Source organism: Oncorhynchus masou, chromosome 21 (genome assembly GCF_036934945.1).
Source record: "Oncorhynchus masou masou isolate Uvic2021 chromosome 21, UVic_Omas_1.1, whole genome shotgun sequence".
NCBI lineage: Eukaryota > Metazoa > Chordata > Actinopteri > Salmoniformes > Salmonidae > Oncorhynchus > Oncorhynchus masou.
Genome location: NC_088232.1, coordinates 10,303,175 through 10,328,719, shown reverse-complemented (window position 1 = coordinate 10,328,719; position 25,545 = coordinate 10,303,175). Strand labels below are relative to the sequence as shown.

Below are 25,545 nucleotides of genomic sequence, written 5' to 3'. Positions count from 1 at the left end.
CCCAAGTTGTGACAAATGGACCAATTCGTAGCTGGATTCTTCACCAATCTTTTATACCTTGTCCAGAACATGACATTTGTTCGGAGTTCTGTGAGGTGGAAGAAATTCCTTTGTTCTCTATGAAAAATCACCCTGTCTCTTATACTGTGTGGCCATGAGGCAGGGTCTTCTCAGGAATTTACGACCTCTCTCTGACCACAGCAGCCTAGTTGAAGGAGTCAGGGGGAGGCAGGGAGAGGGGGATGGGCTTGCTGTACCCAAAGAGGGCAATGTCATGACACAACTGTTTTAATTGTTACTCACAATAACGTTACAATAAATGGCACAAATGGCACAAACATGCGGGATCACAGTCCAAAGCATAGAAAGGTTAGATTACATTTTGGTTGCACATGATTTAAGCTACACTTACACAATTTACAGTACGCTGTCTCAGAACAAAACTTTGTGCAATATGTACAGTATACTGAAATAGAAAAATGTTCAACCACTAGATGGGGGGAAAGGATTGGAAGAAAAGGCCAACGTTTTCTCTAAACAATGCTTGAAATTGTATAGGATTTTTAAATACAAATGAGTAAATCACTGTTAGCAGTCATTATCGTTTACAAATGTACAGCTGCCTGGCATGCAAAGTGACATGACAAAAGGTCACACACACTTAAAGTCTCTAAAATAGAGAATCCACCAAACAACTACAGTGATCCCTCCTATTTGACCCTAGAAGTAGGCTACATTATTAAAACCACAATCTGAAGTTGTGTTTCTGGAGAAATGTCTCTGGAGAAATGTTTCCCCTCTCAAACTCATAGAGACAGCTTTGGCTTCAAGGAATGGCAGTCTACACAGGTATTCTGAAGCAATAAATACTTTGTTTACAAAGATCTAAATGACAACAAAAGCAAAAATGGAGAATAGAGTAATCATATTTTGGGTTGTGATAGGGTATGTAAAACATGCATATATTGCAAGCATGGTTATAGATGTATTGATGACTGTTAAACATCAGGAAATATACACAATGTATGACTTTAAAGGAAAGGTATGGGTAAGCCTTTGACTTAATATATTGAAGATCAGTGCAACATGTTTATTTTTATCGGTTTGAATAAGTCACGAAGTTATTTTAAAATAGTGAAAAGTGAATTATATCTTCATATTCAGTCTCAGTAACTACTCAGAAATTGAGTGGCATAAAATTGAAATGGCCTACAGTGCAACAACTCACTATGGTATCGACAGATTTTATATTTTTGGGTGACAGTGATCTTTGCAGGCACAGATCCATACAAAGGTTGCACTAATGTAGGTGGACCACAAAATGCTCTGATAGAAGGAGAGTGTATGGTGTCTGCAGGAGTTGCAGCAGGAGTCTGCAGGAGGGAGTGATTATATTTTGAAGGGATGATGTGCTACATATGTTGTGTTGCTATTTTTTTTGACTAGGCCAAAGCTTTTGGTACTGTAGAACATTCCATTCTTGTGGGCCGGGTAAGGAGTATTCGTGTCTCTGAGGGGGTCTTTGGCCTGGTTTACTAACTACCTCTCTCAAAGAGTGCAGTGTATAAAGTCACAACATCTGCTGTCTCAGCCACTGCCTGTCACCAAGGGAGTACCCCAAGGCTCGATCCTAGGCACCACGCTCTTCTCAATTTACATCAACAACATAGCTCAGGCAGGAAGAAGCCCTCTCATCCATGTATATGCAGATGATACAATCTTTTACTCAGCTGGCCCCTCCCCGGATTTTGTGTTAAACGCTCTACACCAAAGTTTTCTTAGTGTCCAACAAGCTTTCTCTATGGAACGCCGTTTGGGTCTTTACGTGTCAAAAAAGATACACGTCAAATAACACTATTTGACGTGTCAAATAAGCTGGTTGACCAATCGGGACCTGAATATGACTGCACGTCACATAATAATTGAGCGCGTTCATACATTTTTTAACGTAGTTATTACACATTGATTACACTATCACTCGTATTTAATATGTCACAACAATTAAACGATACATATCGCTATGATGCTGGCAAAGTTGTCTCGCCCACCTGCCCTTCCCCAAGCTCTGGACAGTGCTGGTCGCAAAAAGGTTAGCTAGCTGATGGATTTGATGCAAACAATGTTCTTTCCCAAAAACACAGCAAAACGACAAGTTGTATTGGGTTAGGGTTAGGGTTAGATACCAAAGATGTTGAGGTCGAACAAATAACGCCTTATTACCAACGAAGTATTGTAAACACATCGTTCGTGGCCAGTGTGTGCTTGTTTGCAGACTTTTTGTACAGCTTTGACAGTGCCACTGTTAGTGGTGGTGGCGCTTAGCTTGCACGTTCAAATTCATCACACACAACATTCTATAATAGAGTTGTGTTATTTTACGTGTATCTTTTTGACACGTAAAGAACCAAACGGCGTTCCATATTTCTCTGCACTTAACCGTGTTCTGAACACCTCCAAAACAAAGGTCGTGGTTTGGTAAGAAGAATGCCCTTCTCCCCACAGGTGTGATTACTACCTCTGAGGGTTTAGAGCTTGAGGTAGTCAACTCATACAAGTACTTGGGAGTATGGCTAGATGGTACACTGTCCTTCTCTCAGCAGATATCAAAGCTGCAGGCTAAGGTTAAATTTAGACTTGGTTTCCTCTATCGTAATCACTCCTCTTTCACCCCAGCTGCCAAACTAACCCTGATTCAGATGACCATCCTACCCATGCTAGATTACAGAGACTTCATTTATAGATCGGCAGGTAAGGATGCTCTCGAGCGGCTAGATGTTCTTTACCAGCGGCCATCAGATTTGCCACCAATGCTCCTCATAGGACACATCACTGCACTCTACTCCTCTGTAAACTGGTCATCTCTGTAGACCCATCACACGAACCACTGGTAGATGCCTATTTATAAAACCCTCTTAGGCCTCACTTCCCCCTATCTGAGATACCTACTGCATTCCTCATCCTCCACATTCTCACATTCTGTTAAAGGTCCCCAAAGCACACACATCCCTATCACGTTTCAGTTCGCTGCAGCTAGCGACTGGAGCGAGCTGCAAAAACACTCAAACTGGGCAGTTTTATCTCTTCATTCAAAGATTCAATCATGGACACTCTTACTGACAGTTGTGGCTGCTTTGTGTGATGTATTGTTGTCTCTACCTTCTTGCCTTTGTGCTGCTGTCTGTGCCCAATAATATTGGTACCATGTTTTGTGCTGCTACCATGTTGTGCAGCTGCCACGTTGTGTTGCTACCATGTTGTTGTCATGTGGTGTTGCTATCATGTTGTGTTGTCATGTAATGCTGCCATGCTATGTTGTCGTCTTCGGTCTCTCTTTATGTAGTGGTGTGGTGTCTCACTTGTCATGATGTGTTTTGTCCTATATTTTTATTTTTAATCCCAGCCCCCGTCCCCGCAGGAGGCCTTTTGCCTTTTGGTAGGCCGTCATTGTAAATTAGAATGTGTTCTTAACTGACTTGCCTAGTTAAATAAAGGTTAAATGAAAACATAAAAAAACACCTAGATCAGGATAACCAATAGATGGTCCATCATAATAAACAAAATGAGCTGATTAAGAGTTACAATTTAGCCCAGACCTCCATCTTGTGAAAAACGCTAAGAAGAGGAAAATGTCGCTGAAGATCAAATGGCAAATCGACCCTCAGAAATGTTTCAATACAACATACATGGTGAAAGGAAAAAATACATCTATGGAACTTTTGTTTTCCAAAAGCAGCCTAACAGCCATTGCTTCTAAGGAATAGGTGTCTTTGTCTCAAACGCCTGCTCTTTTTATAATACGTACACAGCTGCTATCCTCTGGCAAGCGAAACAATTACCATCTGCAAAAAGATATAGGGGAGGGACCTACATTTAAACAACAGAACAGTCAGTACTGAAAATAAGCTTTGGCCCAGCAGTAGCATAGCAAACACACTAGGGAATTGGATTAAAAGACAGGTTCCATTTGTTTTAACCTATAAATTGGGATTTGGGACAAAAGGCACTTGAAAAGAAGGATTATACAGATCCTGCTACTAACTCAATGCGTAGTTATTGAACTGGTCCGTACCAGTGGATGTCATCAAGACCCCTGTTTGGCAGAAGGTCTGTGAGAACGACCTACAAAGAAAGACTGAAAATATAACATCAGCGCAAAAGTTTCAGGGGAATTTTCTCCCATAACAACTGTGCCTCTAAAAGGTTTTCTGGGCGAATAGTTTTTTACTTTCAGTTTGTTTCAACATCCTCTTCATGATATGCCGTCCTCTCCAGGATGTGAATTATCATGTCGGTTTCTCAGTGACTTCCCATTTCGCTCCTTCATGCTGTGTCAACATCCCCGCTGGCAGCCATGCGATGGGATTGTAGTGTATCATAAACTGATGTCAGTTTTTGTTTGTCTCTAAGTGAATCCAGTTCTGGTACACCTGTACGCACCTCCTAGGCAGGGAGAGGGAGGGAGGTAGGGGGGGGAAGGACGGAGAGGGACAGGGAAAGGGAGTGGGAGGGAGGGAGGGAGGGAGTGGGAGGGAGGGAGGTACGGGAGGGAGTGGGAGGGATGGAGGGACAGGGAAAGGGAGTGGGAGGGAAGTAAGTGTAGGGAGGGAGGGAGGGAGGGAGGGAGGGAGGGAGGGAGGGAGGGAGAAGGACAGGACAGAGAGAGGGGAGATTAAAGGGGTAGGAAAGTAACAAACAGAAAAAAATGTCTTGTGCTTTATTAGAAACAGGACATGCTCTCTTGTCTATCCTGTTTGTTCTGCAGTAAGTAACTCAACAGTCAACACAACACACCTAGGACCATTCCTATAGCTAGCGGGAGGAACCACGAGGCCGAGCTTTAAAAGCCCACAGACTTTGCAAATACTGACAAAGACTATGTGAAGATCAAAGTCATTACTATATTCCATTTGTGCTGTGTGGCTTCTCATTGTGCAACCCAACCATATCATACGGGCAAAACTGGTTGCAATGACTTCAGGCTGCGTATCACGCTCATGTGGTCTGTGCATCTCAACACCACATTAATCCACTGGCGCAGAGCTAAAGCCTACAGCTGTCGCCACGAGGGCTGCAAATGCTGCTCTCTTGTCTCTCAGTCTGTAGCTTTTTTTTTTACTAACCTGATTATCTGCTTGTTGTTTAGGAGTTATCGCTGCATACACTATGTCCACTTGCACTTTTTGAGATGAATCTATGAAGAGAAATAAAGGAAAGTTAATATTGTCCTAAGGTGAGGAGTGACTAACTGACAGAGACATATAGATGCTCACCGCCCAGGACAGGTTCTGTAAAAATTCAGGTCTCATTTGGTACTATGGGTACCGGTCTACTATGGGTACCGGTCTACTATGGGTACCGGTCTATTATGGGTAACGGTCTACTATGGGTAACGGTCTACTATGGGTACCGGTCTACTATGGGTACCGGTCTTCTATGGGTACCGGTCTCCTATGGGTACCGGTCTACTATGGGTAACGGTCTACTATGGGTACCGGTCTACTATGGGTACCGGTCTACTATGGGTACCGGCCTACTATGGGTACCGGTCTACTATGGGTACCGGTCTATTATGGGTAACGGTCTACTATGGGTACCGGTCTATTATGGGTAACGGTCTACTATGGGTACCGGTCTATTATGGGTAACGGTCTACTATGGGTACCGGTCTACTATGGGTACCGGTCTACTATGGGTAACGGTCTACTATGGGTACCGGTCTACTATGGGTACCGGTCTACTATGGGTACCGGTCTACTATGGGTAACGGTCTACTATGGGTACCGGTCTACTATGGGTAACGGTCTACTGTGGGTACCGGTCTACTATGGGTAACGGTCTACTATGGGTACCGGTCTACTATGGGTAACGGTCTACTATGGGTAACGGTCTACTATGGGTACCGGTCTACTATGGGTACCGGTCTACTATGGGTACCGGTCTTCTATGGGTACCGGTCTACGATGGGTACCGGTCTACTCTGGGTACCGGTCTACTATGGGTAACGGTCTACTATGGGTACCGGTCTATTATGGGTACCGGTCTACTCTGGGTACCCGTCTTCTATGGGTACCGGTCTTCTATGGGTACCCGTCTACGATGGGTACCGGTCTACTATGGGTACCCGTCTACAATGGGTACCCGTCTACTATGGGACCGGTCTCTGTGCTTGCAGCCTTTTTGGTGTCAGAAAAGCTATTCAGGTAATCATTGTCAGAGAGAGAGAGAGAGAGAGAGAGAGAGAGAGAGAGAGAGAGAGAGAGAGAGAGAGAGAGAGAGAGAGAGTGTGTGTGTGTGTGTGCGTGCCTTCTGTTTTTTCAATATTTAGAGAAACTGTCTGGAATAATGACACTGTCGGGACAAGCAGAGGAAGTGTGGAAGATGTGCCACTTTATTTGACCTGCATCCTGTGTTCAAGCAAACATTTCCTACCTTTTCCAAAACACTACGCTTGATTTAAAAAAAGAATAATAAAAAAATACATGAAAAAGGCTAAGCACTTTGGGGGGTGACCTCATACCTGTAAAAGATAAATACCTGCCTTTTGGTTGTCCATTTCTTCTCTTCCTTAGATAGATTGCAAGTCCAACCAGCCCCAAGGCAACCAAAACGCAGAATACAGCAAGAATAAGAATTCCCCGACCCCTCTCATCACGGTCTGAAATAAATGACACAAGGAAATTATTTTTAGTAAAATATGTTTTGAATGAGCTCAATGACATTTCACTTTCACTTGGTAATTGCTCTTTTCTGGATGACTTTAATTCAATATTGCTCTTACCTGTCTCCTTGGGATGACCATCTTTGCTGCAACATTTTGGGACAGGAACTGTCTCATTACTGATAGGGTTAGCAGCCACACAGCTGTAGGTGGAGTTGTAGTTCTTTCCCTCTACCTCCAAACGGAGAGATAGATCAGTGGTGAGATCAGGACTGCTGGTCTGGTTTAGTATGTCCTCTCCCCTGTACAAGGTCAAGGTCACCTCTTTTTCGTTGTCCACAGAACACACCACACGACAGGAGCTGCTGTCACATTCTGTCACCTGAGGTTTGGAAACAACATCTGGAAGAAAAATTTGGAATAAATTGGAAATGGAACCTATTTCTAATGTTTTTGTAATATACAGCACACACGCACGCACGCACGCACGCACGCACACACACTTACTGTATACAGTGAGCTCAAATTTGTTTTTTTCCCCTCCATCTGTATTCTCCACAGTATAAACCCCAGCATCGTCTATCTGAAGGTCTGACAGAGTGAAGTATCTTGTAACACTGTTTAAGTGGATACGATTTTCAAATCTCTTCTCAAGGGTGATTTTGCCTTCTTTACCAGGGTACACATTTGCAATACTGCCAAGGTCTCCGTAAAGTAAATTGCCAGACTTGATCACCCTCTCTGGAAAAGAGAAAGACTGTCCCACGATGCCATTCACCCGCGGAGTCTCAGACTGAACTGTTGGTTGGGAAGCACAGAGTACTGTGGAAAGAGAGATAGTCAATATCAACACAACGACTGCATTCCAGCGGGGCAGTAAAACAGTCGCACACTAAATCTCACAACACCTGGATAAGTGTTTAACATGTCATTGAAGATGACAATGACATACAATCATTAGTAAAAAAAATTGCTGCAATGTAGTCGCCTGGAATGACACTACTGACTTGAGTATCACAGTCCTTCTTAGTTATTTACAGGCCTAATGTGATGGTTGGGGTCAGGAAATAATTGTTAGGACTAGTAGTTTAATATTTTGTCAGAAATTAAGTTCACATGGAAATGGATTCTCTGAGTGAGGGAAGTTCTTCCCCAATTGACTGTTTGTTTTTTCTCCAAAATAAAAGTCAAGGATATCACTGAAAAAGCACACGACTTTACAGAGATATTTCATTACCACCTAACATAATTTTACACGGCAGCCTCTAAAATAGCCTAGATTGCATTCTTTGAATTTCAGGGTCAGGGGAACATTGCAGCATGACAGAGGACTAATGTAGGCGTTAGCCTATGTGTTATTTGTTGAAACAAGGCTTTGTGTTGACAACACAGAAAAAGAGATGAGGGGCATGATGGTTGTCCTACTAGCATTAGGGAAGAGGGAGGAATTCTGTACATATGGACACTGCAAAAATATTGTGATTATAAGCAGCTGTAGACTGTTGAAAAGTGTCTGCTAAATTACTCAAATGTAATTTTCTTCTAAACAGAAGTAATGTATATCAATAATCAGTGGTGAGAAAAGTACCCAATTGTCATACGTGAGTAAAAGTAAAGATATACCTTAATTAAAAATGGCTCAAGTAAAAGTGAAAGTCACCCAGTGAAATACTACTGGAGTAAAAGTCTAAAAGTACTTTTAAATATAAAAGTTTTAAATATACTTAAGTATCAAAAGTAAAAGTATAAGTCATTTCAAACCAGATTGTCTTGTTTTTTTAAATTTACGGATAGCTAGTGGCACACTCCAACACTCACACATCATTTACAAACTAAACATTTGTGTTTAGTGAGTCCGCCAGATCAGAGGCAGTAGGGACATCCAGGCATTTCCTCTTAACAAGTGTGTGAATTGGACCATTTATTTGTCCTGCTAAGCATTCAAAATGTAATGAGTACTTTTGGGTGCCAGGGAAATGTATGGAGTATATTTTCTTTAGGAATGTAGTGGAGTAAAAGTAAAAGTTGTCAAAAGATAAATAGTAAAGTAAAGTACAGACCCCCCCCCCCCCAAAACACTGCTTAATTAACCCTTGTGTATAGTCTTAACATTCTGTATACTCCCCTTAAGGGTACGCCTTCACTGAACCCCTAAAATAAAGCAGCTTAATTGAATTTTAAACCCTAAATCTATTTTGAATGAAGAAACAACCTGTCATTCATGTCAAACCTTGTGAATATCTGAGTTTTCCCTCTTCACAATGTAGAAATACTGCATTTAATCAGTTGACACCACTCGTTTTTATTACAAAACACCTGTCATAGTTGTTTTCCTTACCAAAGTAGAGGTTTGTTATTATTATTATTATTATTATTATTATTGCTAAAAGTACTGCATAGGTGTAAACATATTTTTTTTAGCAAGAGATAGCACACGTATAGCCTAAGATAGTAGCAGAAACATGCAGAAAGTAGTTTTGAAAGCATTTTTATTGAAGAGAAACAATAACAGTCTTGAACTTTTTTGCCAACAAAATGATATATTCTTACATACTGTACAATGAGGAATTCAAGTACAAAATACTAGTCTACTCCCATATTGGTAAACCATTTCCCCCACCCACAAGGTGTATAAACAACAACAATTAATACGAACAAAATAAGATAAATACAAAACAAAAACTTGAAGAACATAAATCAATCAATTTACATCACTTTGCAGATGTATTTCTAACATGTGTAGCACATAGTATTTGTTTTACAGTCCTTTTTTGGGGGGACAGAATTTGGTATTTCCTCCTCTTGCCTGCCCCAGCTTTAGCCTCAGGCGAATCAGGACAATATTCAGCCCCTTGAACAGCTTTCACAAGAGCTGCAGAGGCTGCTGTGCGGGGGAGGCGCTCCCTTCTTTGAATGTATGGGGTTACAAGTGCCTTTCCCAGCTGCTCCAGGAACACCCTCCTCTTGTTCCACTTATCAGCCATCCAGGTAGGGTTGATCTTGTTCCATATCACGAAGACATTGTATGAGGACACATCAATGATGTTATGGAAGAAGACCAGGGGCTAGCGGGCAGTCATCCTCCTGCAGCTGTAAGTTCAAATCATATTAATATGTGAAGCAGCCCCACACAGTCTTCCATGCATACAGGAGTCCTGTCTCACATGCAGGCCTATGTGGTAAAATATGTTTGCACTGAAATTAATACTTTTCACTGCAGCGAACAGAATAGTTGTCAGTAACGCTAAAGGTCTACTCGTGACTCTTATAATTCTTACAATTGTCAGATCAATGTAGACCTGATAGGGGTCTTTGGATTTCTAAAAGTGAAAGTGAAATTGCACTGGGAAAAGGAAGGCTATTTTGCTTGGGTGGGTAGGCCCAGGAGTGTAACTACATTATTTTTCTACAACATTGTTTTTACATTTTCCACGGTCCACTTTGACCTGCCAACCTCCCAGTCTGCCACACCCTACCCTGCCTCACCAACCTCCCAGCAGTCTGACCATGTTCAGCCGAACACCTCCCGAGGACAGGATCCAGTTCAACATAGGATACCTCCCAAAACTCCAGTTCTGATAGACTCTAATAGGAAGTATCTGGAAGATAGGAGAATTCCCCCAGATACCAGATGGCTAAATGCTGGTGTACCATAACTGACAACTAGTGCACTACAACTGCTCTATCAACTCAAGCTGGAAAATCCTGACAACCTTGTCATACATACTGGGACAAATGACCTGCGCACAAAGGTGAAAGAGTGGCAGAGGAAGTGAGAAAGGTGGCAGAGAAAGCACACACCCTGGTCCCAAGGAGAAACGTGATTCTATCCACCCTTCTACCAAGGAAAGATCTCCCCCGGCAAATTATCCAAAATGTCTACCAAGAAATCAACATGGAGCTGCTCCTCACTACCAAATGTCAGCGTCTCTCACCACCACACCCTGACATGTGAACACTTGTATGACCATGTGCAACTGGACCACGAGGGAGTCAGAATCTTTGCTAAGGACCTGAAGAACGCCACGTTAGGCAGAGTTCCACAATCAAACCAGGTCAGCCACCAAGCCCCCCCCCACCTCCCCGTATCTCCAAGGAGAGAGAGGAGGCCAATCTCATCTCAGCTGATCCAGACACGGATATCTCCAGCCCCTACCAAAACAAATCACATTTTCTTTGTCACATGCGCCGAAAACAACAGGTGTAGACCTTGAAGTGAAATGCTGACTTACAAGCCCTTAATCAACAATGCAGTTTTAAGAAACATAAATGTTAAGAAAGTATTTACTTGAATAAAAAACATGAGCTGGCGCACACCCAGAGAAAATAATTTTATGTAGTGGTGCTGACTAACGGCGAATAAACCATAAGCTATAAAAAAAATTATGTAACAAAGTATTTACTAAAATAAACCAAAGAAAAATAAGAAAATAGAAAAATAGTAAATAATTGAAGAGCAACAATAAAATAACAGTAGCGAGGTTATATACAGGGGGTACCAGTACAGAGTCAATGTGCGGGGCACAGGTTTGTCAAGGTAATTTAGGTAATATATACATGTAAGTACAGGTAAAGTGACTATGCATAGATAATAAACAGAGAGTAGCTGCAGTGTAAAATAGGGGTTGGGAGGGGGGGGGGGGTGGTTCAGGAATCTTATGGCATGTAGCAAGAAGCTGTTAAGAAGCCTTTTGGACCTAGACTTGGCACTTCGGTACTGCTTGCTGTGCGGTAGCACAGATAACAGTCTATGACTAGGGTGGCTGAATTTTTAGCGCCTTCCACTGACACTGCCTGGTATAGAGGTCCTAGATGGCAGAAAGCTTGGCCCCAGTGATGTACACTGGGGCCATGCGTTCGAAGACTGAGCATCTCAACCTGCTCCACTACAGCCCCGTCGATGAGAATGGGGGCATGCTTGGTCCTCCTTTTCCTGTAGTCCACAATAATCTCCTTTGTCTTGCTCACGATGAGGGAGAGGTTGTTATCCTGGGACCACACTGCCTGGTCTCTGACCTCCTCCCTATAGGCTGTCTCATTGTTGTCAGTGATCAGGCCTACCACTGTTGTGTCATTGGCAAACTTAATGATGGTGTTGGAGTTGTGCCTGGCCATGCAGTCATTGGTAACAGGGAGTACAGGAGGGGACTGAGCATGCACCCCTGAGGGGCCCCAGTGTTGAGGATCAGTGTGGCAGATGTGTTGTTACCTACCCTTAACACCTGAGGGCAGCCTGTCAGGAAGTCCAGGATCCAGTTGCAGAGGGAGGTGTTTAGTCCCAGGGTCTTCAGCTTAGTGATGAGCTTTGAGGGCACTATGGTGTTGATTGAAGTTTTCCCCACCTCTAGTTTTATATGAAGAAGTGTATTGCTGTCATTTAGTGAATAGTTTGTCTGGATTTCCTGAATCAGAAATGACCTGAACTAAGATGTTGTCCTGGTTTGTACTCTATCGAGGTGATTGCGAAGGTGACAACAGATGGTATCTAGATGCACGGAAGGGATCATTTGGCCAAGAACGGTATGAACCTCACCCCCTCTAACCGGCTCAAGTAAGGGCGATAATGGCGTTCACGATGATCCTTCACCACCTGAAACCTGAATCCGAGCCAGCAACCTGTACACAGCAGCCAGTTGAGGCTATCAACTGCCTTTTTTCTCATGCCTTTTCTCTCAGGAATGTGACATGAGTCCACGTGGAGTGAGCATGCAAAGAGATCCCGTCCAAACTTCTTTCATGCTTCTGGTGTACTGGTTGGAAAAATGGACATAATGGACCGCAAATGATGGTGGGATGGCGGCTCAGGTGAGAGATTTGTCTGCTGGGAAAATCAGATTATTCCCCAGATATTGAAATGGGGACATTATCAAGGGCCATCCACTTTGAACATACAGTGCCTTGCGAAAGTATTCGGCCCCCTTGAACTTTGCGACCTTTTGCCACATTTCAGGCTTAAAACATAAAGATATAAAACTGTATTTTTTGTGAAGAATCAACAACAAGTGGGACACAATCATGAAGTGGAACGACATTTATTGGATATTTCAAACTTTTTTAACAAATCAAAAACTGAAAAATTGGGCGTGCAAAATTATTCAGCCCCCTTAAGTTAATACTTTGTAGCGCCACCTTTTGCTGCGATTACAGCTGTAAGTCGCTTGGGGTATGTCTCTATCAGTTTTGCACATCGAGAGACTGAAATTTTTTCCCATTCCTCCTTGCAAAACAGCTCGAGCTCAATGAGGTTGGATGGAGAGCATTTGTGAACAGCAGTTTTCAGTTCTTTCCACAGATTCTCGATTGGATTCAGGTCTGGACTTTGACTTGGCCATTCTAACACCTGGATATGTTTATTTTTGAACCATTCCATTGTAGATTTTGCTTTATGTTTTGGATCATTGTCTTGTTGGAAGACAAATCTCCGTCTCAGTCTCAGGTCTTTTGCAGACTCCATCAGGTTTTCTTCCAGAATGGTTCTGTATTTGGCTCCATCCATCTTCCCATCAATTTTAACCATCTTCCCTGTCCCTGCTGAAGAAAAGCAGGCCCAAACCATGATGCTGCCACCACCATGTTTGACAGAGGGGATGGTGTGTTCAGGGTGATGAGCTGTGATGCTTCTACGCCAAACATAACGTTTTGCATTGTTGCCAAAAAGTTCAATTTTGGTTTCATCTGACCAGAGCACCTTCTTCCACATGTTTGGTGTGTCTCCCAGGTGGCGTGTGGCAAACTTTAAACAACACTTTTTATGGATATCTTTAAGAAATGGCTTTCTTCTTGCCACTCTTCCATAAAGGCCAGATTTGTGCAATATACGACTGATTGTTGTCCTATGGACAGAGTCTCCCACCTCAGCTGTAGATCTCTGCAGTTCATCCAGAGTGATCATGGGCCTCTTGGCTGCATCTCTGATCAGTCTTCTCCTTGTATGAACTGAAAGTTTAGAGGGACGGCCAGGTCTTGGTAGATTTGCAGTGGTCTGATACTCCTTCCATTTCAATATTATCGCTTGCACAGTGCTCCTTGGGATGTTTAAAGCTTGGGAAATCTTTTTGTATCCAAATCCGGCTTTAAACTTCTTCACAACAGTATCTCGGACCTGCCTGGTGTGTTCCTTGTTCTTCATGATGCTCTCTGCGCTTTTAAGGGACCTCTGAGACTATCACAGTGCAGGTGCATTTATACGGAGATTTGATTACACACAGGTGGATTGTATTTATCATCATTAGTCATTTAGGTCAACATTGGATCATTCAGAGATCCTCACTGAACTTCTGGAGAGAGTTTGCTGCACTGAAAGTAAAGGGGCTGAATAATTCTGCACGCCCAATTTTTCAGTTATTGATTTGTTAAATTTTTTTGAAATATCCAATAAATGTCGTTCCACTTCATGATTGTGTCCCACTTGTTGTTGATTCTTCACAAAAAATACAGTTTTATATCTTTATGTTTGAAGCCTGAAATGTGGCAAAAGGTTGCAAAGTTCAAGGGGGCCGAATACTTTCGCAAGGCACTGTATGTGCTATTGGGAAGACTAATTGTAAAGCTATCTGAAGAAGCCGATTAAGACACGCCAGAAGGATGAGTGGCGTGAAGGAAGGGGGTCGTCAACCGTACCTGTAATTGATTTAGATTTGTCAAATTGTTTATTTGGGATATCGATTGGGGAGGGTCTGTACACTGTGGATGTTATAGTAATTTAGACTAAGAATGCATTGAGATACCAGTCTGTCATTACCACAAATGGGGGCCGAAAAAAGTTAAGGCTAGAATTATAAAATGGATATACTGTCTGTCAACATAAATGTATATTCTGCAAGTGTCGGTTTGTGCTAAGTTGAGGTTCTTCGAGTGATTCTAAATTAGGGTTGGATAATTCATTCATTGATTTTGTTCTAATTATGATTTGGAAAGGCGAGAAGGAGTGACAGAGCGATGCCCTAAAACGAGAGGAGAGCCACTAGAATGTATCTTGGGCTAACCTTGCCCCAATCTCATTCTTATCAGCGTTGGTGTGAAACTGTTACAACATGTGTAGTCTCTTCCCTGTGAAAGTCAATATGATTTCTAGGTGGGATGGACCATGCACTGTTTGCATTATACTAACACACAGGCCCACTGTCTTTTGCTAGGCCAGATAATACTCTACTCCCACCCATTTCAATAGCAGGAGTGATGACAGGCCCTTGGTTTGTTAAAGGATAAGAGCTTTGAGGGAGAATGTCCGTTTATTTTTTTTTGTTTGACAAGTTTAGAAGCTCTTAAACTACAGGCTTGGTGTATTGACTCGTCTCAGGGACAGTCACTGCAACCCGATTGTGGTGAGAGCTATGTAACCTATGTAAACAATGGTTAAGCATTGAGAGATTTAGTCACCGCTGAGTCTACAGATCCCTTGTGTGTGTATTTTAGAATGTAAATCCCAGTTGGAGTTCCTGATCGATATGTGTACTTGGTGTATTGAGTTGGTTGGAGCCTCTCCACCGTGCTGATAACAAAGAATTATTCATTTCATATTGACTTCAAGGTGTCCCTGGTGGTCATTACCATGACATGGTGTTGAATTTCCACGACAACGTGATCATCTCACATAGTATGTATAGGAGATACGAAACAGCAAAATACTAATCCTCGTTTAATTAAATAAATACATTTTTAAAAGTTCTCTCCTCAAGGGTCGTGACATGTTCTGGTCTTGATTTAGCCACTGTCTCCTGTAAAAATGTATCCTCCATATTTATTTTTCTGGCAGATAAACACGCCCCTTTTAAACAATTCAGAGTGAAAGATAGATCCAACCCTTGGTTTTCTTCTGAGCTCAATCAGGTGAAAAATCAGGCCTGATCCAAGGCAAGGAAACGGACCCTGTTCATTTTGAAGACCATTGAGAAACATATCTACTATATCATTTAAGGAAGCTAAATCAAGCTACTTTTTAAGCTTTATCTCTGAATCGGCTGGTGATCCTTAAAAAGTTGGGAGAACAGTAAATGCACTAAAGCGTACAAATGCCTCTTCTTCCCTGTCTAAGCAAGTTATGTCTGACTGTGGCATCATAACTGAGAAGGGGAAAAGTGATGGTTTAATCATAATTGTATCTAGGCAGGCTTTTTATTTGAGAGAAACTGTGGTTTAAAGTCAATGAACTGCTTTTCCCCAATGCCAGCCTCTAGATGACTCGATGATTAACATCAAATCAAATCAAATTGTATTTGTCACATACACATGGTTAGCAGATGTTAATGCGAGTGTAGTGAAATGCTTGTGCTTCTAGTTCCGACAATGCAGTAATAACCAACAAGTAATCTAACTAACAATTCCTAAACTACAGTCTTATACACAGTGTAAGGGGATAAAGAATATGTACATAAGGATATATGAATGAGTGATGGTACAGAGCAGCATAGGCAAGATACAGTAGATGGTATCGAGTACAGTATATACATATGAGATGAGTATGTAAACAAAGTGGCATAGTTAAAGTGGCTAGTGATACATGTATTACATAAGGATGCAGTCGATGATCTAGAGTACAGTATATACGTATGCATATGAGATGAATAATGTAGGGTAAGTAACATTATATAAGGTAGCATTGTTTAAAGTGGCTAGTGATATATTTACATAATTTCCCATCAATTCCCATTATTAAAGTGGCTGGAGTTGAGTCAGTGTCAGTGTGTTGGCAGCAGCCACTCAATGTTAGTGGTGGCTGTTTAACAGTCTGATGGCCTTGAGATAGAAGCTGTTTTTCAGTCTCTCGGTCCCAGCTTTGATGCACCTGTACTGACCTCACCTTCTGGATGATAGCGGGGTGAACAGGCAGTGGCTCGGGTGGTTGATGTCCTTGATGATCTTTATGGCCTTCCTGTAACATCGGGTGGTGTAGGTGTCCTGAAGGGCAGGTAGTTTGCCCCCGGTGATGCGTTGTGCAGACCTCACTACCCTCTGGAGAGCCTTACGGTTGAGGGCGGAGCAGTTGCCGTACCAGGCGGTGATACAGCCCGCCAGGATGCTCTTGATTGTGCATCTGTAGAAGTTTGTGAGTGCTTTTGGTGACAAGCCGAATTTCTTCAGCCTCCTGAGGTTGAAGAGGCGCTGCTGCGCCTTCTTCACGATGCTGTCTGTGTGAGTGGACCAATTCAGTTTGTCTGTGATGTGTATGCCGAGGAACTTAAAACTTACTACCCTCTCCACTACTGTTCCATCGATGTGGATAGGGGGGTGTTCCCTCTGCTGTTTCCTGAAGTCCACAATCATCTCCTTAGTTTTGTTGACGTTGAGTGTGAGGTTATTTTCCTGACACCACACTCCGAGGGCCCTCACCTCCTCCCTGTAGGCCGTCTCGTCGTTGTTGGTAATCAAGGCTACCACTGTTGTGTCGTCCGCAAACTTGATGATTGAGTTGGAGGCGTGTGTGGCCACGCAGTCGTGGGTGAACAGGGAGTACAGGAGAGGGCTCAGAACGCACCCTTGTGGGGCCCCAGTGTTGAGGATCAGCGGGGAGGAGATGTTGTTACCTACCCTCACCACCTGGGGGCGGCCCGTCAGGAAGTCCAGTACCCAGTTGCACAGGGCGGGGTCGAGACCCAGGGTCTCGAGCTTGATGACAAGCTTGGAGGGTACTATGGTGTTGAATGCCGAGCTGTAGTCGATGAACAGCATTCTCAAATAGGTATTCCTCTTGTCCAGATGGGTTAGGGCAGTGTGCATTGTGGTTGAGATTGCATCGTCTGTGGACCTATTTGGGCGGTAAGCAAATTGGAGTGGGTCTAGGGTGTCAGGTAGGGTGGAGGTGATATGGTCCTTGACTAGTCTCTCAAAGCACTTCATGATGACAAAAGTGAGTGCTACGGGGCGGTAGTCGTTTAGCTCAGTTACCTTAGCTTTCTTGGGAACAGGAACAATGGTGGCCCTCTTGAAGCATGTGGGAACAGCAGACTGGTATAGGGATTGATTGAATATGTCCGTAAACACACCAGCCAGCTGGTCTGCGCATGCTCTGAGGGCGCGGCTGGGGATGCCGTCTGGGCCTGCAGCCTTGCGAGGGTTAACACGTTTAAATGTTTTACTCACCTCGGCTGCAGTGAAGGAGAGACCGCATGTTTCCGTTGCAGGCCGTGTCAGTGGCACTGTATTGTCCTCAAAGCGGGCAAAAAAGTTATTTAGTCTGCCTGGGAGCAAGACATCCTGGTCCGTGACTGGGCTGGATTTCTTCCTGTAGTCCGTGATTAACTGCAGACCCTGCCACATGCCTCTTGTGTCTGAGCCGTTGAATTGAGATTCTACTTTGTCTCTGTACTGGCGCTTAGCTTGTTTGATAGCCTTACGGAGGGAATAGCTGCACTGTTTGTATTCAGTCATGTTACCAGACACCTTGTCCTGATTAAAAGCAGTGGTTCGCGCTTTCAGTTTCACGCGAATGCTGCCATCAATCAGCGGTTTCTGGTTAGGGAATGTTTTAATCGTTGCTATGGGAACGACATCTTCAACGCACGTTCTAATGAACTCGCACACCGAATCAGCGTATTCGTCAATGTTGTTATCTGACGCAATACGAAACATGTCCCAGTCCACGTGATGGAAGCAGTCTTGGAGTGTGGAGTCAGCTTGGTCGGACCAGCGTTGGACAGACCTCAGCATGGGAGCTTCTTGTTTTAGTTTTTGTCTGTAGGCAGGTATCAGCAAAATGGAGTCGTGGTCAGCTTTTCCGAAAGGGGGGCGGGGCAGGGCCTTATATGCGTCACGGAAGTTAGAGTAACAGTGATCCAAGGTTTTTCCACCACTGCTTGCGCAATCGATATGCTGATAAAATTTAGGGAGTCTTGTTTTCAGATTAGCCTTGTTAAAATCCCCAGCAACAATGAATGCAGCCTCCGGATAAATGGTTTCCAGTTTGCAAAGAGTTAAATAAAGTTCGTTCAGAGCCATCGATGTGTCTGCTTGGGGGGGGGATATATACGGCTGTGATTATATTCGAAGAGAATTCTCCTGGTAGATAATGCGGTCTACATTTGATTGTGAGGAATTCTAAATCAGGTGAACAGAAGGATTTGAGTTCCTGTATGTTTCTTTTATCGCACCATGCCTCGTTAGCCATAAGGCATACACCCCCACCACTCTTCTTACCAGAAAGGTGTTTGTTTCTGTCGGCGCGATGCATGGAGAAACCCGTTGGCTGCACCGCTTCGGATAGCGTCTCTCCAGTGAGCCATGTTTCCGTGAAGCACAGAACGTTACAGTCTCTGATGTCCCTCTGGAATGCTACCCTTGCTCGGATTTCATCAACCTTGTTGTCAAGAGACTAGACATTGGCAAGAAGAATGCTAGGAAGTGGGGCACGATGTGCCCGTCTCCGGAGTCTGACCAGAAGACCGCCTCGTTTCCCTCTTTTTCGGAGTTGTTTTTTTGGGTCGCTGCATGCGATCCATTCCGTTGTCCTGTTAGTAAGGCAGAACACAGGATCTGCGTCGCGAAAAACATATTCTTGGTCGTACTGATGGTGAGTTGACGCTGATCTTATATACAGTAGTTCTTCTCGACTGTATGTAATGAAACCTAAGATGACCTGGGGTACAAATGTAAGAAATAACACGTAAAAAAACAAAAAACTGCATAGTTTCCTAGGAACACGAAGCGAGGTGGCCATCTCTGTCGGCGCCATCTCTGTCGGCGCTCTGTCGGCGCCGGAAGTGTATGTCATCTTCTAGTGAATCTTTGTTTTCATATCAGCAAATTTACTATCTGTGATGTGCTAGATGCCTTGCTTCAGACGTAAAAATTACCGCTGGGGCTGATATGTTTGATCTATTTTTGCTCCAGGTCTCTGCCCCCTGATTGCTGAATAATTAACCCATATTTTTAACTGGATGATTATATCTGGTACTATTCCCAGGGTTTGGAAGGCGGCCCATGTACTCCCTCTTCAGCAAAGTGGTGACCCTTGTGACCTAAATAATTATCGGCCTGCTTCTAAACTTTCTTGCCTAGCTAAAATATTAGAATCCTTGATTAAGATCTTTCTTATCTTTGACATGTTTTCTAAATGTACATCAGTCGGGTTTTAGACCAGGTCAAAGCACTCTCTCTGCTGCATCCCTAGTTATAAATGATCTGGTTAATTATGTGGATGAAAGGGCAACATTGAGCCGCCTTCTTCGCGTTCTTCGTCAAAGGATTTTGATACTGTTGATCACTCACTACTAATTCAAAGGCTGTCCTCAAGTGACCTCAACCAGGCTGCATGTAGCTGTTTTAAAAATTACTTAAAAGATTAAACTCAACGTGTATCTACTAACGGTGTTAAATCACGTTTCCTGGATATTACGAAAGGTGTCCTGCAGGGGTCGATTTTGGGTCCTCTACTTTTTGTTGTTGACATTAACAAAATCGCCTTGTCTGTAAAAGAAATGTACCTGCACTTGTATGCTGATGATACTGTTGTGTATGCTATTGCCCCACGGTTGAACAGGCACCATCTGAACTACAGTCTGCCTTCATTGTATTACAGAAAAACCTTATTGACCTGAGATTAGTATTGAATGCAGTATTGAATGCAGGTAAAACTAAGTACAGTGCAGTATTCAGACCCCTTGACTATTTCCACATTTTGTTGTGTTACACCCGTATTCTAAAATGGATGAAATAAAACTATTTCCTAAGCAATCTACACACAATACCACATAATGACAAAGTGGAAACAGGTCTGTGGTAATTTTTGCACATTTTTTAAATGTAAAAAACAGAAATACCTTATTTACATAAGTATTCAGACCCTTTGCTCTGAGACTCGAAATTGAGCTCAGGTCCATCCTGTGTAGCTCCCTTCAGTAACCACGAGCACAACCGTTCCTTGATTTTAACTGGCGGCTTTATTCTGTAGTTTTAGTCAGAATTATCACCTTCCGTGAGAACTATAAAGTAAATGAAAAATACAGTTAAGCACACTCTTACAACCTTATCTTACGAGTGACTTATTAGCTTGGTATAACTCTGAAGTGCTTACATGCATAACAGTTTAACCGGCGTTATAACGGGTTCAGATTAAACACATGAATAAAGGAAAAAATACCTCATTGGCTGCTTATACAGAAGGGAGGAACTCAAACTTCACACGTATTATTCCTGGCATGAATTCACACTTCATCCTAACATACACTCTTCAACCTTTATGAACTAATATAATAATAATAATATATCCCATTTAGCAGACGCTTTTGTCCAAAGCGACTTACAAGTCGGCTGGGGCCACTACTTTTACATATGGGTGGCCCTAGCGGGAATCGAACCCACGACGCTTGGCGTTGCAAGCGCCATGCTCTACCGACTGAGCCACACAGGACCCACTACACTACACCCGATGACATGAAAACTTAGCTAACGAGCAGCGCAGGATTGCCTTCCCTCCAACAGTGTGTTGCTACAATAAGGATCCCTGTTACAACAGTATTAGCTACGTAGTTCCGCTTGTATTATCATTTCCCCCGCACAGCGGACACGTAAACAATTCAAACAAAAGACAACGACATAACCTGTAAGTCTAACTGTCAGTTACATCCTGTTTCCATTGATCATCCTTGAGATGTTTCTACAACTTGATTGGAGTCCACCTGTGGTAAATTCAGTTGATTGGACATGATTTTGAAGGGCACACACCTGACAATATAAGGTCCCACAGTTGATAGTGCATGTCAGAGCAACTTGAGGTTGAAGGAATTGTCCGTAGAGCTCCGAGACAGGATTATGTCGAGGCACAGATCCGGGGAAGGGTACCACAACTTTTCTGCAGAATTGAAGGTCCCCAAGAAAACAGTGGTCCCCAAGAACACACATTCTTAAATGGAAGAAGTTTGGAACCACCAAGACTTCCTAGAGCTGGCCGCCCTTGCCAAACTGAGCAATCGGGGGAGAAGGGAATCAGCTTGGTGACCAAGAACCCAATGGTTACTCAGAGAGCTCTAGAGTTCCTCTGTGGAGATGAGAGAACCTTCCAAAAGAACAGCCATCTCTGCAGCACACCACCAATTAGGCCTTTATGGTAGAATGGCCAGACAGAAGCCACTCCTCAGTAAATGGTACATGACAGTACATTTTTCAGCGGCAGGGACTGGGAGACTAGTCAGGATCGAGGGAAATATGAACGGAGCAAAGTACAGAGAGATCCTTGATGAGAACCTGCTCCAGAGCGCTCAGGACCTCAGACTGGGGTGAAGGTTCACCTTCCAACAGGACAATGACTGTAAGCACACGGCCAAGACAAAGCAGGAGTGGCTTCGGGACAAGTCTCTGAATGTCCTTGAGTGGCCCAGCCAGAGCCCAGACTTGAACCCGATCGAACATCTCTGGAGAGGCCTGAAAATAGCTGTGCAGGAGTGCTCACCATCCAACCTGACAGAGCTTGAGAGGATCTGCAGAGAAGAGAGGGAGAAACTCCCCAAATACAGGTGAATTAACATTTCAGGAGAAGACCCAGATGCAGACAGTGTCAAAGTAACAAAAGTGAATTACTAGAACAGGGGGCAGGCAAAACGACTTGTTAAGGGTGTTTTAAAAAGCGTAGTGACGATTTCGTTAAGAAGCCGAGAATAAAAATTTGCTCTTCCATAGAAATAGGTCCTGCCTTTCGCTAAAAAGTAGAAAGCAGATTATTCAGTCGACGTTCCTATCGGTCCTAGACTATGGCGACTTCGTCTGTATGAACGCAACTGACACTTTATTAAAGCCGTTAGATGCAGTTTATCATAGCGCAATTTTAGTACCAATCACTGCCTTCTCTCCCAGAAAGTTGGTTGGCTCTCGTTTGATGTCACGTAGGTTGAAACATCACTATGTTTTCATTTTTAAAGCCCTTTTACAAAAGGTCCCACTGTACCTAATATCATTACTAAACTTCAGACATAGGAGTTACCACACCCGCTCTCAGGGATGGTAAACCCAGGAAATTCCATTGGTCTCTACTGAGTTAGCTAAAACAGCTTTAAGCTTTTTTGCACCTTATTTGTGGAACAATTTTCAAAATGTTCTGAAAAATGTTATGTTTTGGTGCCTCTAGAGCAATTCAGAAAGCTGAGTAAGGAACTTTTTACTGATGAATGTCTTTATTTTTTACGACTGTGTTTTTCTATCTTTCTTCTTGCATTTTGTATTTTTCTTTTGATGGGTGTATTTTGTCATTTATGTATTTCAGGGTAAAGACAGCCACTAACCACGTAATCACAGGAAAACACCAACGTTTCCTGTTTAGAGAAGAACAATCTAATGTGCCGATCGAATGTAGCTTAAATAAAGTACATCACTGAGTTGGAATGTTAATTTTACCTCGTGACTTTTAGATGTTGATATATCCGTGAAAGGATTTCTTCATTTTGGGGATGAAGCCATGTCCATTGCCCTTCAATGATTCAACATGGTTGAGGGAATTCCCAACATGGTTGAGGGAAGTCCCAACACCATAAAGGTGCGTATTTTATTCTCATATCTATAGTCATTAGGCACTGTGAGTCTTAACACAGTGAGCCTGTGAGCTCTGACAGTTGGGAAAAAATGCAAATAGTCATGCAAATTAGTTTCATATGACTTGCTACAGTCACATTATTAGGTAAGGTTGTCAGTCTGTTGTTTCCAAAAGATCATTAATCTGTCATATAAATTAGTCTATGCATCAAAGTATTGGCATACTCTGTAGTTGGTGTTGAGATTGCAAACTTTTATAGCCTCCACCTCTTTCTTCCCATGAAAGAGCTCAGTTATACAACCTACTCTCTGTCGTTATCTATCCCTTACTGTAAATATTTATCAAATGCTCGGACAGGATACAGGAGGGTATGTTCCTCTCGAGAGAGGAATGTTATTTTGAGTGTTAGCGACAGGCTAGGTTTCAATGTGGCACTGTTTAAATTATTTAGCCTTTACACATTTTACCATATTTAATAAGGGGGTGGGAAGGGGGGATTGGGAATGCAATTTGGGGAATTCACATTTGGTCTGCGCTCCATGCACTACAACTGGTAGCCTAGGCTCCCTTATTCAGGAGCCACAACAAAACATACAAAAATATGTTTCTAAAGTTATTAATTCAAACATTGAACATTTAAAACAAGTAAAGTTTAGGCTACTTATCTATTATCTCCCACATACACAGCAAATCAGTAACAAAAGAAACATACCATCAATGATGAAATATAGCAGCATTAACATCAGGCTGGCAAGCCTTCTCCATCCAAACAAATGGTTCATTGTTCTAAAGCTCGAGCTGTTCAATCCTGTCCACTGTGAACAACCTGAAAGGTGTGACGTTTTTGTTGCAAAAGTTTCTAAAGAAAGAGAAGCAAACAAAATGGGGGAGGGACCGACCTGAATTTGTCCAATAGAACCTGTCGTTTCAGTTGCAACTGTTTGGACTAATGATTACACCCCGATCTCATCACCATCCCTCCGGTACTAGAGAGAGAAGACTGGTTGCCAACCCTGTGAGTAATCACAACATTACCATCAACATCACAACACCCTGTGGAGATGGAGACCTTGGATAACTCTCTCTCCTCTGCTCTCATCCTTCTAGACCTATCGGCTGCCTTCGATACTGTGAACCATCAGATCCTCCTCTCCACCCTCTCCGAGTTGGGCATCTCCGGCGCGGCCCACGCTTGGATTGCGTCCTACCTGACAGGTCGCTCCTACCAGGTGGCGTGGCGAGAATCTGTCTCCTCGCCACGCGCTCTCACCACTGGTGTCCCCCAGGGCTCTGTTCTAGGCCCTCTCCTATTCTCGCTATACACCAAGTCACTTGGCTCTGTCATAACCTCACATGGTCTCTCCTATCATTGCTATGCAGACGACACACACAATTCATCTTCTCCTTTCCCCCTTCTGATGACCAGGTGGCGAATCGCATCTCTGCATGTCTGGCAGACATATCAGTGTGGATGACGGATCACCACCTCAAGCTGAACCTCGGCAAGACGGAGCTGCTCTTCCTCCCGGGGAAGGACTGCCCGTTCCATGATCTCGCCATCACGGTTGACAACTCCATTGTGTCCTCCTCCCAGAGCGCTAAGAACCTTGGCGTGATCTTGGACAACACCCTGTCGTTCTCAACTAACATCAAGGCGGTGGCCCGTTCCTGTAGGTTCATGCTCTACAACATCCGCAGAGTACGACCCTGCCTCACACAGGAAGCGGCGCAGGTCCTAATCCAGGCACTTGTCATCTCCCGTCTGGATTACTGCAACTCGCTGTTGGCTGGGCTCCCTGCCTGTGCCATTAAACCCCTACAACTCATCCAGAACGCCGCAGCCCGTCTGGTGTTCAACCTTCCCAAGTTCTCTCACGTCACCCCGCTCCTTCGCTCTCTCCACTGGCTTCCAGTTGAAGCTCGCATCCGCTACAAGACCATGGTGCTTGCCTACGGAGCTGTGAGGGGAACGGCACCGCAGTACCTCCAGGCTCTGATCAGGCCCTACACCCAAACAAGGGCACTGCGTTCATCCACCTCTGGCCTGCTCGCCTCCCTACCACTGAGGAAGTACAGTTCCCGCTCAGCCCAGTCAAAACTGTTCGCTGCTCTGGCCCCCCAATGGTGGAACAAACTCCCTCACGACGCCAGGACAGCGGAGTCAATCACCACCTTCCGGAGACACCTGAAACCCCACCTCTTCAAGGAATACCTAGGATAGGATAAAGTAATCCTTCTCACCCCTCCCCCCCCTTAAATGATTTAGATGCACTATTGTAAAGTGGCTGTTCCACTGATGTCAGAAGGTGAATTCACCAATTTGTAAGTCGCTCTGGATAAGAGCGTCTGCTAAATGACTTAAATGTAAATGAGACGCTGTGTGAGAAATCATATAATCCATTATTGCCATCAGCTCATTAGACTATAATAC

General features: G+C 43.5%; 1 protein-coding gene across 2 annotated transcripts; it reads right to left on the bottom strand.

Annotated features, from left to right (window-relative positions):
* Window positions 1-272: 272 nt before the first annotated feature.
* On the bottom strand, window positions 273-23,982 carry LOC135507798 (SLAM family member 5-like). Of its 2 annotated transcripts, none has more exons than XM_064927463.1 (6): window positions 23,827-23,981; window positions 7,166-7,480; window positions 6,779-7,060; window positions 6,539-6,655; window positions 5,121-5,191; window positions 273-4,440 (listed from the first exon to the last, which is right to left on the bottom strand). In XM_064927463.1, exons 1-6 carry the CDS (start codon window positions 23,894-23,896, stop codon window positions 4,321-4,323), a joined length of 975 nt encoding a protein of 324 aa, XP_064783535.1. In that variant the 5' UTR covers window positions 23,897-23,981; the 3' UTR covers window positions 273-4,320. The 2 variants fall into 2 exon arrangements, with proteins under 2 accessions (XP_064783535.1, XP_064783534.1); XM_064927462.1 differs by having other exon boundaries at window positions 4,315-4,440; window positions 6,535-6,655; window positions 23,827-23,982.
* Between the last annotated feature and the right edge of the window lie 1,563 nt (window positions 23,983-25,545).